General features: G+C 40.9%; 1 protein-coding gene across 1 annotated transcript in view; it reads left to right on the top strand.

The window, feature by feature from the left end:
• Positions 1–5,918: 5,918 nt before the first annotated feature.
• Positions 5,919–13,763, top strand: part of LOC144508545 (YTH domain-containing family protein 1-like) — a 31,973-nt gene continuing 24,128 nt past the window's right edge. The window contains exons 1-3 of the mRNA XM_078236576.1: positions 5,919–6,276; positions 6,504–6,528; positions 7,251–7,330. Coding sequence (XP_078092702.1) covers positions 6,250–6,276; positions 6,504–6,528; positions 7,251–7,330 — 132 coding nt within the window. The 5' untranslated portion in view covers positions 5,919–6,249. The remainder of the gene's footprint in view (positions 6,277–6,503; positions 6,529–7,250; positions 7,331–13,763) is intronic.

Below are 13,763 nucleotides of genomic sequence, written 5' to 3'. Positions count from 1 at the left end.
TAGAATGCAAGTAGCCAAAAGCTTGGCTGATAATGGAGAACTGATTTCTTTCAGATGTAACATCAGGGAAATCACAGGAAAGGTTAGGTGTACGTCTGGTGGATGCATCAAAGGGAAACTTGGGGAAGTTATCATGGAAAAGGGCCAAGTGCTTGCAAGGTGGACTGAATATGTACAAGACTTATTTGATAATAACGTGCAAGATGATAAGTCAACAATTAAGAAAATCATGGGTGGTCCAAAGATCATGAAAGACAAAGTAAGAGCAGCAATATAGAAGATGAAACAAATAAAGCCAATGGCTCAGATAAAATAGTCACCCAACAAATTAAAAATTTAGAAGACTTTGGAATAGACAAACTGACTCTCATCTTTAATGAAATATAAAGCACAGGAGAAATCTCAGAAGACTTATGTTAGGGTCCCAGACTAAAACCCCAAGTTACATTATGAAGCCAAACTAGACCCCAACTATTTTTCTATTTTGGCATAAATACGAGGAGAGGTTGCTTTGCTCCAGGAGTACTTCCACTGACAAATTAGGGATTTTAAAAAATCAAAACAAGATTTATACATAACATGGTTTAAGTATAACTCGAACAAAATGAAAACGTTTAATTCTTGACCATTGAGCAATCTTTAAACATGAAAAGAAACTGTAATTTCTAACTTATCACTATTTCAGTTCCAAATAAGCAATATTCTTCTCACAGACTTAAAACTCACTTTGAATATAGTTAGCAAATACAAATATGCTGTTGCTCTCAGCACAGAGACCTGCACAAGTGCAATGGCGCCTTCTGCTGCTATCAGCCGGCTTTGGGGTGATTTCGACCCTGCCCTCTCCCCCATAGGAGGAAATCAGATTGAAGTTTTTTTTATTGCAGAGAGTGCATAAGATTTGTCTGGTGGCCTCACTGAAAAAAAACAGATCTGAAACTCTCCTGTTTTCCCGCCTGCCCTGGACTTAAAATTATTTTGGTAAGATTGCCTCCTCTGTTTTTTGTTTGTTAACCAATTCTCAATTTATGCCAGTATATTACCCCCAATCCCATGTGCTCTAATTTTGTTTGCTAAGCTTGTGTGTGGGACCTTACCAAAAACCTTCTGAAAATCCAAATAAACCACATCCACTGGTTCTCCTTTATCTATGCTGCAGGTACTGTCCTCAACAAACTCCAACAGGTTTGTCAAACATGATTTCCCTTCCTAAATCCATGTTGACTCTGCCTAATCATATTATTTTCCAAGTGTCCAGTTATCATATCCATTATAATAGATTGAACATTTTCCCCACTACTGATGTAAAACTAACAGGTCTGTAGTTCTCCATTTTTTCTCTCCCTCCTTTCTAAAATAGTGGCCAGAAAATAATTCCTATTCCCTGTGAACAGGAGAAGGCAGCGAGCCAACCTGACCAAACAAGCATGTCTGGAGATTGCTGAGCTGTCAGCAGTAGCCCTGTGGTGTCTGGGATATAGTGCTATAAAAGATTCAATTCAATTAATTCCAGTGAGTGTCATGCAATCTTTAGGTGGTCGTCATCATTCTCTCACCTTCCTAGCATTCTCTTACACAGCACACCTCTGACCAACACACCTTGCAGTTGGAAGAATTCCTTTCTCCTCAGCTGCCTTCTCGAATCTCAATCTCAGCACACAACACACTCTCATTCTATTGCCCTTGCATCTGTCCCTCACAGTCACTCTCCTTAAATCCTCCACTTTCAACACACATTCTACATATCACACTAATAACTCCCTCCTCTCACTGTAAAAGATAAACAACAACTCCAGAGAGAGACAATGAACCCGGGCTGGACCTGCAATCATTGCCACCCTCCACTGTAATGCAGGTGGACAGCCTGCAGATTGGCAAGGTAGCAGTCACTGAACATTGATGATTAAGAGCAGTTAAGTGGCCCAGTGCCCTGGTGAGAGTGATAGATGTTGCACTGCCATATGGCACTTAACATTCACGCCTGTTGAACTGATATTCGTAACAACCAAACTCTCATCATATGCACTATTCTGAGCTCGGACTGTTTGACACAGTTTGTCCTAACTCATGTCTTTCATCTTCCACAGGTCCCTCACAGGTGGAGTGAGATGATCAGAGAGCAGTGCGAGGACTCTTCTGAGAGCTAGAACTCTGAGGAATCTGTTGTGAAGATCTAATTTGTGGTTTATATGTTTTAGAATATAACTTTTAGTTTCAGGAACATAACCTTAAGATTGGAAATTGAAGTGTTAATGTTTTATTATTGTTAGACATTGCTAGCAATGCCAGCATTATTTGTTCATCCCTAAGTGCCTTTGAAAAGGTGGTAGTGAGCCGCCTTAATGAGTTCCTCGTCCATTAGTTGCTTTGAAACCAAATAGTCCAAGGTTTCCAGTCTTCCATCTCAATGTTCTTGCATTAGGCATGAGACAAATGCCTCTTCTTTCAGCCAGATTCAGAACTTGACTAACTCCTTTGTGTCTCAATCACCAAACCATTAGAGAATATGATCACTACAAGGACTGCTGTAGTTTGATAAGTAGACCTCCCTCACATTGCCCACATCCCAAAAAAGAATAAAGTGGAAATAATATTCGTACGTTCAAACCGTATCAATTTCTGAGTTGTACACCATTGTGTTGCTATTTTATTCATCATGTTATTTCATGAGCTCCTCTGAAGTAGAACTAAGTGAAAATGTTAAGCCCTGTGTCCAATGCCCTAATATCTTTCAATTTTATTTTTACCTATTTCAATACCATAGAGCATATATTTATCTGCCTTTGTACAATATTTTTCTCCAATATTTGTATTACACTTCATCTACCACTGTTCAGATCATTTTTTTAGCTAATTCATATTAGGCTTGCTTGGCTGTCTTTTCCAATTCAAAGTTATTAGGATTTCGAGGCAAGAAAATTAGGCCTATATTCACTGGAGCTGAGAAGATTAAGTGGTGACCTGTTAGAGGACTTACAAGATGGTGAAGGGTTTTGATAAGTATGCAGTGATAGATCTTTCCAATGGTTAGTGGGACAGTAACAACAGTATACAAATTTACAATAATCGTTAGAATTATAGGGAAGGTTGGAAACACTTTCATATGGAGGGAAATTAAAATGTTGACTCCTCTACCAGAAATTTTTGCTGAAAGAGAATGTAATTTTTTAAAAGTGGCTTGCCAAAAATAATTTTTTTAAAAAGTTTATTTATTAGTGTCACAAGTAGGCTTACATTAGCACTGCAATGAAGTTACTGTGAAAATCCCCATGTGCCACACTCCGGCACCTGTTCGGGTAAACTGAGGGAGAATTTAGCATGGCCAATACACCTAACCAGCACGTCTTTCGTACTGTGGGAGGAAACCAGAGCACCCGGAGGAAACCCACGCAGACGCGGGGAGAACATGCAGATTCCACACAGACCCAAGCCAGAAAGTGAACCTTGGTCCCTGGAGCTGTGAGGCAGCAGTGCTAACCACTGTGCCGCCCCATATTAACAGATATAGGAAGAAAGCAAGGACAGTGGACTACACCAGGTGTGAACAGAAATAATGGTGAAGACTTGATGGGGCAAATATATGTTTCTGTGCTGCAAAATGCTATAATTCGCCAATGTCACCTGCTCCCTCTCAGTTTAGTATCAGTTTCAGATCCTACAAGTTTACATTGAGCTTCTGGATCCAAGACATTAAGATAAATAAGATATGAGGGAAGAAATTTGTTTGCAAGCATAACATAGAAGTGCACATTCACTAGGGCAGGCAGCACCGTGGCTGCTACTGCATAACATTCTTCAATGGTGTCAATGAGGAAAGCTACTAGAGGTGGTGTTACAAGAACAAATTGTTCCCCCGCCGTTTCTTATATTTTGCTCTTGATCTTCTGTTGTTTTAAAAGTCTTTCGTCAACTGTTGAAAACTTAATAAAACATTTGGAGCGAAAAATGCCTAAGGTGAGCCATGGATAAGGAAACTCCTCCAAGCTCTCCCTGAGCAGTTGATCAGTGTTTCTTGTTTATGTGAAATCTTAATTAGCTGTTAATTTCCTTTATCTCCTGGGGATCTCTTCTATTATGACAAATATTCAACATTTCTTTGCAGCTTTAAGGGAATTATTGAGCCCATAAGGATTTTTTTCTATCCTTCCTGTGGGAAAATGTTTTCCTTCACACAGCAACTCCCAAGGTGGTACATTTAAAATTAGAAACACACCACCTCACATCAACCCACAGCGCCCCGGGTTGGAGCATTTTTGTGCAATTCTCAGGCCAAGTATTGTTTGGGGCTGCGACCTTTGTCAAAAAAGTGGTGTAGGGCTTTCTTTTCATGAAGATATGTCATTGAAAAATCTTAAGTATGGCATATACGTTTATGTTCAGCATCTCAGCAGATCGGAATGTGCCTCCAACTAAATATTAGAAAGAACAAAGCAGATTACTGCAGATATTGGAATCTGAAACAAAAACAGAAAACGCTGGAAGACCTACTCAGATTTTCCAGCATTTTTTGTTTTGTTTGTGCTATATATTAGGACTGTCTTTGGTCCCTGCTACAAATTCAATTTTGTAGCCACTGACTCCATTCCTCTCCCTGAAGTTGAACCAGGCTATTTGAAAGCTTGGTATCATATTGGTCTCCAAGGAGACCACAGATCTGTCACATCACTCAGACCACCTATTTCCACCTCTTCAGTGAACTCCAGTTTTGCCACAGTTCATCTGCTGCTGAAACCATCATTCCCATGCTTTTGTCTCCTCTAGACTTGCCTGTTCCAAGCTGTTTTTTTCATCTTCCACTCTTCATAAACTTAAGTTCATCAAAATTCTGCAGCCAGTATCCTTACTCTCAACAAGTTCCTTCAGTCATCACCCCTTTACTCACTGACTTACATATGGTTAAGCAGCTGAAGGCTCTTTTACCAATGTTGGAGGGTGGGGTGGGCAAGGCAATTCATCAGTAGACTTGGATCAGAAAAGGAGTTTGTAGCATAGATGCACAGAAATTGTATACAGCCTACTTTGTTTTCCTTTCACTTTACCATTTATTTTCTTGCTTGCACTTGTTCCTTGCAACTTTCTGATCAGCCAATGAAAATGTATTAGTACAAATTACTACAGCTTAAGTTCCTCTGGTTATCAACATGTTTTAAAACACAATTTTAGATTTAAATCCTTTGAATTATTTTGAGTGACAAAAATGAAACAATTATTTTTATTATTCTTTTATCTGGGGGGACAAGGGATGGGGAGGAACAAAAGATGAGGACGCTGAACCGGGGGGGGGGACATTCCACAAATGCTGTCCCAATAATAAAGCTTCAAGATGTGCCTATTTAGAGCAATTTGAACTCTAGGCCCAGGATTCGCACAGTAATGAAGGAACCAACAATACTGCATGCACCATATCCTCATAACAGCAGTGCCCTCTACCCTTTGTTCCTGTCTACAACATTAACTTTACACATAACTCACAATTTAAAAACAAGAGGCAGAACTCCGTGTGAATAAAACACATTCTCAATCCTGCAGTCTCTAGGCTAGAGATAAGGGGAGAAGCAATGCCGACTGGAAGGCCAAAGCCCAGTGCCATCCAACCTCCATTTGACTGGCTGGGGCGGCAAGACGTGCGTGCCACGTCATCACTTGCAGCTGGTTCCCCTTTCCCCCCCCCCTTTCGCTGCGTCACTGCACTAGGTGCGTACTACGTCATCACTTCTGTTGGCCTTCCCTCCTTTAACTTTAACCTGGACTTTAACCTGGTGTTGTTAAACTTCTTACTGTGCTTCCCTCCTCCCCCAGCGTCCCGTGCGCCGTGTGCGTACTACGTCATCTTTCGCGGCTGTTCCATCTCCCACGGCGCCGTGTGCGTACTACGTCATCGCTTGCGGCTGGACATCCCCCCCTCCCTCGGCGTCACTGCGCCATCACTACGTCATCACTTGTGGCGAACTACTTCCCCCTTTCTCTCTCTCTCTCTCCCCCCCACCCCCCCCCCCCCCCCTCACCGGTGTCGGTGCGCACTACGTCATCGGATCCCGAGTATGGTCGCCATTGGGTTAAACGCCTGAGAAATTGGAGCGAAGGAGCCAGCAAGTTGAAGGAAGGAAGGAAGGGGCGGGAGGGGGGTGGGTTGGTGGGGGGTAGCTAAGCCGTCGCGGCCTCTTGAGCTTACTTAACCCGCCCCCGAGCAGCCCCCCCCTACCACCCCCTTGCAAGCCGAGCTTGGGCGCAAGTGGCGATTAATGAAGTATGTCTGCGACAAGCGTTGACCCTCAGGTAGGCAGGGCCGGAAGGCGGCCGAGTCTTTGTTGTGTGTGTCTCTCTTCCCCCCCCCCCCCCTTTCCCGGGTTTGTTTACCCAGGCTCTTCCCCCCCCCCCCCCCCCCACCTCATTATCGCCAATCTATATTAACACTTTTCTCTTTTATTTCCCCCCCTTCCTCCCCATCCGCTGCCCGCCTGTGTGTCCGTCTGCTGCTGCTGCTGCTGGTGGCCCTGAACCAGAGAGCGAAAGGACAAGAGAATAAAGGTAAGGTGCTTGCTGGCCTTGCAAGGCCCTGGGGGCTGCTGCAAAGATGCCTTCAGTAACGAGGAAAGTTGCCATAAGTGGCTTTTATTTTGTCTGTCTGCCAGCCGGGGGGAGGGAGGGAATCCGCCTGTCTGTCTGTCTCCCTACGTCCCCCCCCCCCCGTCCCCCCGGCTCTTGGCGGTCTAGGGTCGGCGCCAACGGCCTGGGAGTAATGGTGGCGGAAATGCTCGGTAAAAGTTGGGAGTTAAGGCCAAGTTTCCCCCCCACCCTCCTCGGATGGTGGGATCGGCCTCCCTCTCTCCCGCTTTAGGATGACTTGTACTAAGGAGACGTCATATGTTTCCCTTTGCAGTTCCCTCCTTTTGTCCAGAAGAGCAATTTGCTCCTTTGTAGGGAACGCGAGTTATTTTCTCTCTCTTTCCTTCCCCTTTCTCCCCCCCCCCCCCATTAACTCTATTTAATAAGTCATCTCCTGGAGTATTCAAATTTTAACCAGTGTGAAACTTTTTGAAAACAGAAAATGCTGGAAATCCGTTGGCAACCCGCTACCTTAACTTCTCTTTCTCCTTGCAGATGTCGACTACTCTGTACGCTAGTAGAGCATTTCTATATTTGCTTTAGATTTCCAGCATTTTTTAGTTGTTTTTAGCAATCCCAATTTTTTTTTGAAAAGTTACAGAGATTGTGTGGTTTGCTAAGGTGTTCTGATTTTTGTTTTGCAGTGCAAAATGGTTCGCTGCATCAAAAGGACACAGTGCACGACAATGATTTCGAGCCATACCTAAGTAGCCAGTCTAATCAGGTGAGTTAAATGCCTACTTTTACCATTAGATCTCGGAGCACAGCGTAATTAGTGGGAAGGCTATGTATTTCTAGACATTTTTTTGTAAATTGGTAAAGTTTTAACAAAATATCTAATTTATACACATTGTACTTTTGTAAAGGTACAGGTTCAACCTAAGGAACAAAATGTTGTTGTTTTATGGGCCTTGTAACAAATTTAGAAAAAAATGTTTGTAGTAGGGACTTCAGTGAGATTGATCTTGTTTTGAAACGTACATTTGGTTATGTGTAAGATAATCAAGTGATATGCTGTTATGTACATTTTTTTGATTTTTATTTGCACACCAATTTAGTGAAATATTTCATGTCTTACACAGACAATCTTTGAATTCTCTACCAGTCATATTTTCCAATTCTGACAGTCAAGATGAATGTTAATTGAAACCTGGTAAATTATTAGATACAGCTAATCCTTTTTTAAACTAAACTATTTCCCAGTCCAAAACATCTGAGGAACTGTGTAGGTCAAATTTTCTTTAGCACTGGAAAGGAATACTATTATTATTGATGTTACAGATTGAATCACATGGGCACCAGCTACATTTTGTTGGTCTTGTAAAAAAAATATTAAATCTTTTTGTGTCACCATACGCAGTCTCTCACTCATTTTAAATAAGCTCACCTGATCAACTCTGTGGAGAAAGTAATCAAGCTTGTGGGATCAAATTCATGGATTCCATTCTGAGAGAATTTTTGATATGTTTATTGAAGATTTTCATATATTTTACATAGCAAGCAAACTTAAATGTAGCATTTACTGCAAAGATTTTTTAAATTATAATGCAGAGTTAATGTCTGAAAGAGGGATTGCGAATGGGTGTAACAGTTCTTCATGTTTAATGAAGAACATTTTAAAATATATTTCATTTGCAGCATGCCTCCCTCTGCATTCATGCCAATATTAACCTTAATACATAGCATAAGCTTGAGTGAGTAAGTTCTCTTTTTTTGCTTGTGATTAATTGAATATACTGATCTGTGTCGGATGTGCTTGCAGTATAGGTTTCTGTCTGCTGAAGTGACTTGCTGTGTAAACATGTGTAGCATCAATCACTCGATGTATGCACAATTGACAATCCAAAAATGCCCCATCAGATCACCCACTCTTGCTGTTTTGTGGACACCTAATAAAAAAATCTGTCACAGTGGTCCTGTTTCTGTCTTGCCAATAAGTTGCATCCTTTTAAAATAAATTAAGAGGTCACCAATCCTGTCAGCAAAAAGGTCTTGAGGTCACTGTCTGCTGCAGCTTTCTCTTCTTCCCTGACTTCACTAAGGTGTCATTTTTTTCAAGCTCTTCATTCAAAGAGCCAGAACCGATGTTTGAGCCTTGACTAAGTTTTGGCAGGCTAGTCACTGTAGTGGGATCGAAGTGGCCTCAGTCCTGTCCTCGTTCAACGTCCTTGCATGCACTTCCAGCAGGTGCTATTTGATGTGATCAGAATTAAGTGCTTTTTTTGCCCCTGCCCCCCCCAATCCCAGGGACACTGAGATCAGTTACAGTGCCCTGTCACCACTTTGTCTATGATCAGCTAATTCAGCATAGATTAAATATCAAACTGGGACCTTTCCAATTCATATGACTCAACTTGCTGAACAATTTATTGTGCCATTGGGGGAACTGCTATCTGCAGTAAGCCTCCTTTGTGCTATTTTTAATTTGTTTGGTTTAAGTTTGTATTCACTTCTTGTGAAGTGTTATAAGAAATAGGTTGCAATTAAATTCCGTCTACTGAGGGATTTAATAAATGTTCCATTGAGTTGATGTCTAAGGTACTTGTTGCTTAACTGAAGTTACTTGTATTAGAAGCAATAATAAATTAGTTTCAATGTTTTGAAAAGCTTCTCATGTTAATATTGGCAAAAGTCGTCAATAAGTTAATTGATCCATAAGATGCAGGAGCAGAGTTAAGCTACTCGGCTAGTTAGACTAGTCTGCTGTGTCATTCAATGAGATCGTGACTGATGTGATAGATGAATCCTCAGCTCCACTATCCTGTATTATCCCAATAACCCTTGATTTAAAAATCTGTCTTATCTCAGCCTTGAACATAATGACCCAGCTTCTACAGCTCTCTGTGGTAAAGAATTTCACAGATTCACCGCCCTGAGAGGAGAAGTTCCTTCTCATCTGTCTTAAATGACACCTTACTCTGAGATTATGCCCTCTGGTCTTAGATTCTCCCACAAGAGGGAACAACCTCTTTGCATTTACCCTGTCAAGTCCCCTGATAATCCTGTATGTCTCAATAAGGTCACCTCTCATTCTTCTAAACTCCAATGAATAGAGGCCCAATCTACCTAACCTCTCCATAAGAAAATCCCTCCATATCTGGGATCAACCTAATGAATCTTCTGTGGACTGTCTCCAATGATGTGGAGATGCCGGCGTTGGACTGGGGTAAACACAGTAAGAAGTGTCTCAACACCAGGTTAAAGTCCAACAGGTTTATTTGGTAGCACAGCCACTAGCTTTCGGAGCGCTGCTCTTTCACCAGGTAAGTGGGAGTTCTGGTCACAAACAGGGCATATAAAGACACAAATTCAATTTACAAAATTGTCTTTACAAAATTGTCTTTCAATGTCTCTAATGCCAGTATATCTTCCCTTAAATAAGGGGACCAAAACTGTTAACAGTATTCCAAGTGTGGTCTAACTAATGCCTTGTATAGTTTTAGTTTACTTCATTCCCTTTGCAATAAAGACCAACACTCCATTTGCCTTCCTAAATATCTGCTGAACTTTTATGCTAACTTTTTGTGATTTATGCATAAGGACCCCTAAATCCCTCTGTGCTGCAGCTTTCTGCAGTCTTTCTCTATTTATGTAATATTCAATTCTTTTATTTTTCCTACCGCCATACATAACTTCACATTTTCTTACATTTATATTCCATTTGCCAAGTTTTTGCCCACTCGTATCCCTTTGTAAACTACCATCCTCACCACTTGTTTTCCCACCAATTTTTGTCGTGAGCATTGTAAACTAGTTAACTAAACACTGAATTTCCTTCGTTTACCTCATAGATTTTTGATAAATTTTACTTATTTAGAATATACCCGTATCATAAGATTTTCAACTGCTAAGTATTAAGACAAAATAAACTTGCTCTTCTAAAAGTTTGATTCTCAATGAAAAGTTACTGTTCAAGTTTGACAAAAGTAGCTATCCTGAGTGCACAAATTTGTTGGTAAACAAGATTCTTAAATGAGGTAGAGGATCCAAAGGTAGTGATTCACATTATTCAAAGTATTGACTGGGGCAATTTGTTAAAAATTGGCAATCCAATTAGAACTAAGTTCCTTTCTGGAGGGACATTAAATGACCAGAGAAGTTGTTAGACTCGTACGGGATCTTGGCTCATCTACACTTGGCGTTCTGCTTTTTTCAAATTAAAACTAGGACATAGAGATCTTATAGAGACATATAAGATAATGAAGGTGCTAGACAGGGTAGACTCAAAGAAATAGAATCATAGAAACCCTAAAGTGCAGAAGGAGGCCATTCGGCCCATCGAGTCTGCACAATCCCACTCAGAGCCTACCCCATATCCCTACATATTTACCCGCTAATCCCTCAAACCTACACATCTCAGGACTCTAAGGGGCAATTTTTAGCATGACCGATCAACCTAGCCTGCACATCTTTGGACATCTTTAGAGGCAGAGAGATCCTTTCCACTTAGAAAGGAAACAAGAACTAGAGGACACACCCTCAAAATAAGGGGGAGTCAGTTTAGGACAGAGTTGAAGAGGAACTTCTTCTCTCAGGGGGTAGTGAATCTCTGGAATTCTCTGCCTATTGAAGCAGTGGAGGCTACCTCGTTAAATATGTTTAAGTCACAGGTAGGTAGATTTCTGATCAATAAGGGTTATGGTGAGCGGGCGGATAAGTGGAACTAAACCACTATCAGATCAGCCATGATCTTATTGAATGGCGGGGCAGGCTCGAGGGGCTAGATGGCCTACTCCTGCTCCTATTTCTTATGTTTGAAATCGTGGAAAAGACACTTACAAGAATGATCCCAAAACTGAGAGATTATAACTGATGAAAGAGAAACCTCTTGGATAACTTGATCTCATTTTTTAAAAGATGGAAGGGTTTGATGGGTGCATGTGGAATTGTTTCTACTTGTGGAGGAGATCAAACTCGGGGCATCAATATGATGGTCGCTAAGAAACCTAGGAAGGAGTTCAAGAGAAACTTATCTACAGCAAAGTTAGAATGTAGAACAAGAAGTAGATGCAACAAAGAGCAAATATGTGTTTAAGGGGATACCATAAAATCCCTACAGTGCAGCAGATGGCCATTCAGCCCATCAAGTCTGCACAGACTCTGAAAGACCATCTTATCCAGACCCAACCCTCGTTCTATCCCTGTAACCCCGTGAATTTACCATGGCTCACCCACCAAACCTACACATCTTTGGACACGAAGGGGACAATTTAGCATGGCCAGTCCATCTAACCTGCACATCTTTGGACTGTGGAAGGAAACCAGAGCAGCGGGAGGAGACCCACACAGACACGGCGAGATCGTGCCAACTCCACACAATCATCCTGGCGCTGTGAGGCAGCATTGCTAATCACTGTGCTACCATGGGGGAAGGCTTGTGTGGAGCATGGATATGCGTTGGGCAGAATTGTCTGGGTTTATTTTTTTTGCTGTACATTGTGTCATTCTATTCCCCATCTTTGCTGTGATGTGGATATGTGGCGTTGGACTGGGGTGGGCACAGTAAGTCTCTCAACACCAGGTTAAAGGCCAACAGGTTTATTTAGAATCACAAGCTTTCGGAGTGCTGCTCCTTCATCAGGTCACTCACCTGATGAAGGAGCAACACTCCGAAAGCTCATGATTCCAAATAAACCTGTTGGGCTTTAACCTGGTGTTGAGGCTTCTTACTGTGCCCATCTTTGCTGAACATAGCTGAAAATTACTTGAAATGAGTGACTATATTTATGTAACTAGAAAAAGGCCATAGATTTCTAAATAGGCGTACATTGCAAATGGTAATTAAGTATGCTGATTTTGTACATCGTTGGAACTGGCCAACTTTCATTTCTTCTATATTGGAACTAAACATAAAGTTATCCCTCCCAATGCAAATCTTAATTTCTTGTATGTATTAAAAACAATGTAGCAAAGAAATGGAAGTCAAAGTTTAAAACAAGTGGCAAAAAGCTAGTTCAGTAACTTAAAGCTGTTAACAAGAATGAACAATAACCTTCTATAAAATGTTAAGACTCAACATAGGTGGAGGTACCAAAAATGGATTCTGATAATTTTCGAGCCTCCCTTAGTCTTTCACGCTAGTGGTGTTTTTCCTTTCTCATTGCAGTAATCTGATCAACTGTGCCAGCAGTTTTTGAATAATTTGATGTGCAAGTTAAATATTCACCTATCATATTTTCTGTTGAAAAGGTGGTCTAGTTAGTCACAATAATTAAAATAGGTTACAGTAGCATTCACATTTTACCAGCAATGTTTAAATTTTACTTAAAATCAGAATTGCATTATATATGCTCTGTCCAAATTTGCCTTTTTCGGCCTAATGTTTTAATTCTGTTAATGGAACTATGAACAGACTGCTATTACATTTTGATTAGTGTTTGAGTGTCTGTTTCCTGTTTATTATGGGACATGTGCTATGTTAAATTGTTAAAATTCAAGCCGCAATGGTAGAAAAACAAATTTTACAGTAATAAACAATTATTTTCAGAACATTTTCCAAAAATGATGGGGTTAGTTAGCCTTTTATTAGCTTGCGTAATGAAGTGTAACCTTTTGAAAAATTATTCTGTGGTGTTGGTGTGGCGCTGGAATAGTATTCAATCATCGTTGTTTCTCTCGAGGACTGTAGTGCTGCGTCGAAAATTCATTATGTGAAACTCTGAAGTTTGATTGAAGTAATTTAAATATTTCAAAAGTAGTAAATTGTACATTCTGAGCATTTATATGGCCCATCAAAGTGATGTAATATTCAATTAAATGAATCTGTTAGTTAAAAACTGATCATAAGACAAAACTGGATGTTTTGTTTAAATGCTGAAGACTCTGACGAGCCCAACAATCTTCAGCTGCTTTATGAATCATCTCTTCCCTCCATCAGAAGACAGAATTGGGGCTGTGTGATTGCAGTGTTCAGTTCCATTTGTAATTCCTCAGATAATGAAGCACAGTGCAGTGGCGAATTATTTTAAAAAAACACAATCACTATGCAGCAAGACCTGGGCAGGATTCAGCCTTTGGCTAATGAGTGGCAAGTGGCGGGCAGTGCTCATCAACTTCTTGATGGGTTCACCATTAATCAAATCGGTACCAGAGCAGACTAGAGGATGGTTTGTCATTTAACATCCTACAATCATTATGCCATCTGCAAGATGCAAGTC

Source organism: Mustelus asterias, chromosome 20, assembly GCF_964213995.1.
Source record: "Mustelus asterias chromosome 20, sMusAst1.hap1.1, whole genome shotgun sequence".
NCBI lineage: Eukaryota > Metazoa > Chordata > Chondrichthyes > Carcharhiniformes > Triakidae > Mustelus > Mustelus asterias.
The sequence above is the reverse complement of the archived record's forward strand: the minus strand, read 5'-3'. Positions and strand labels throughout refer to the sequence as shown.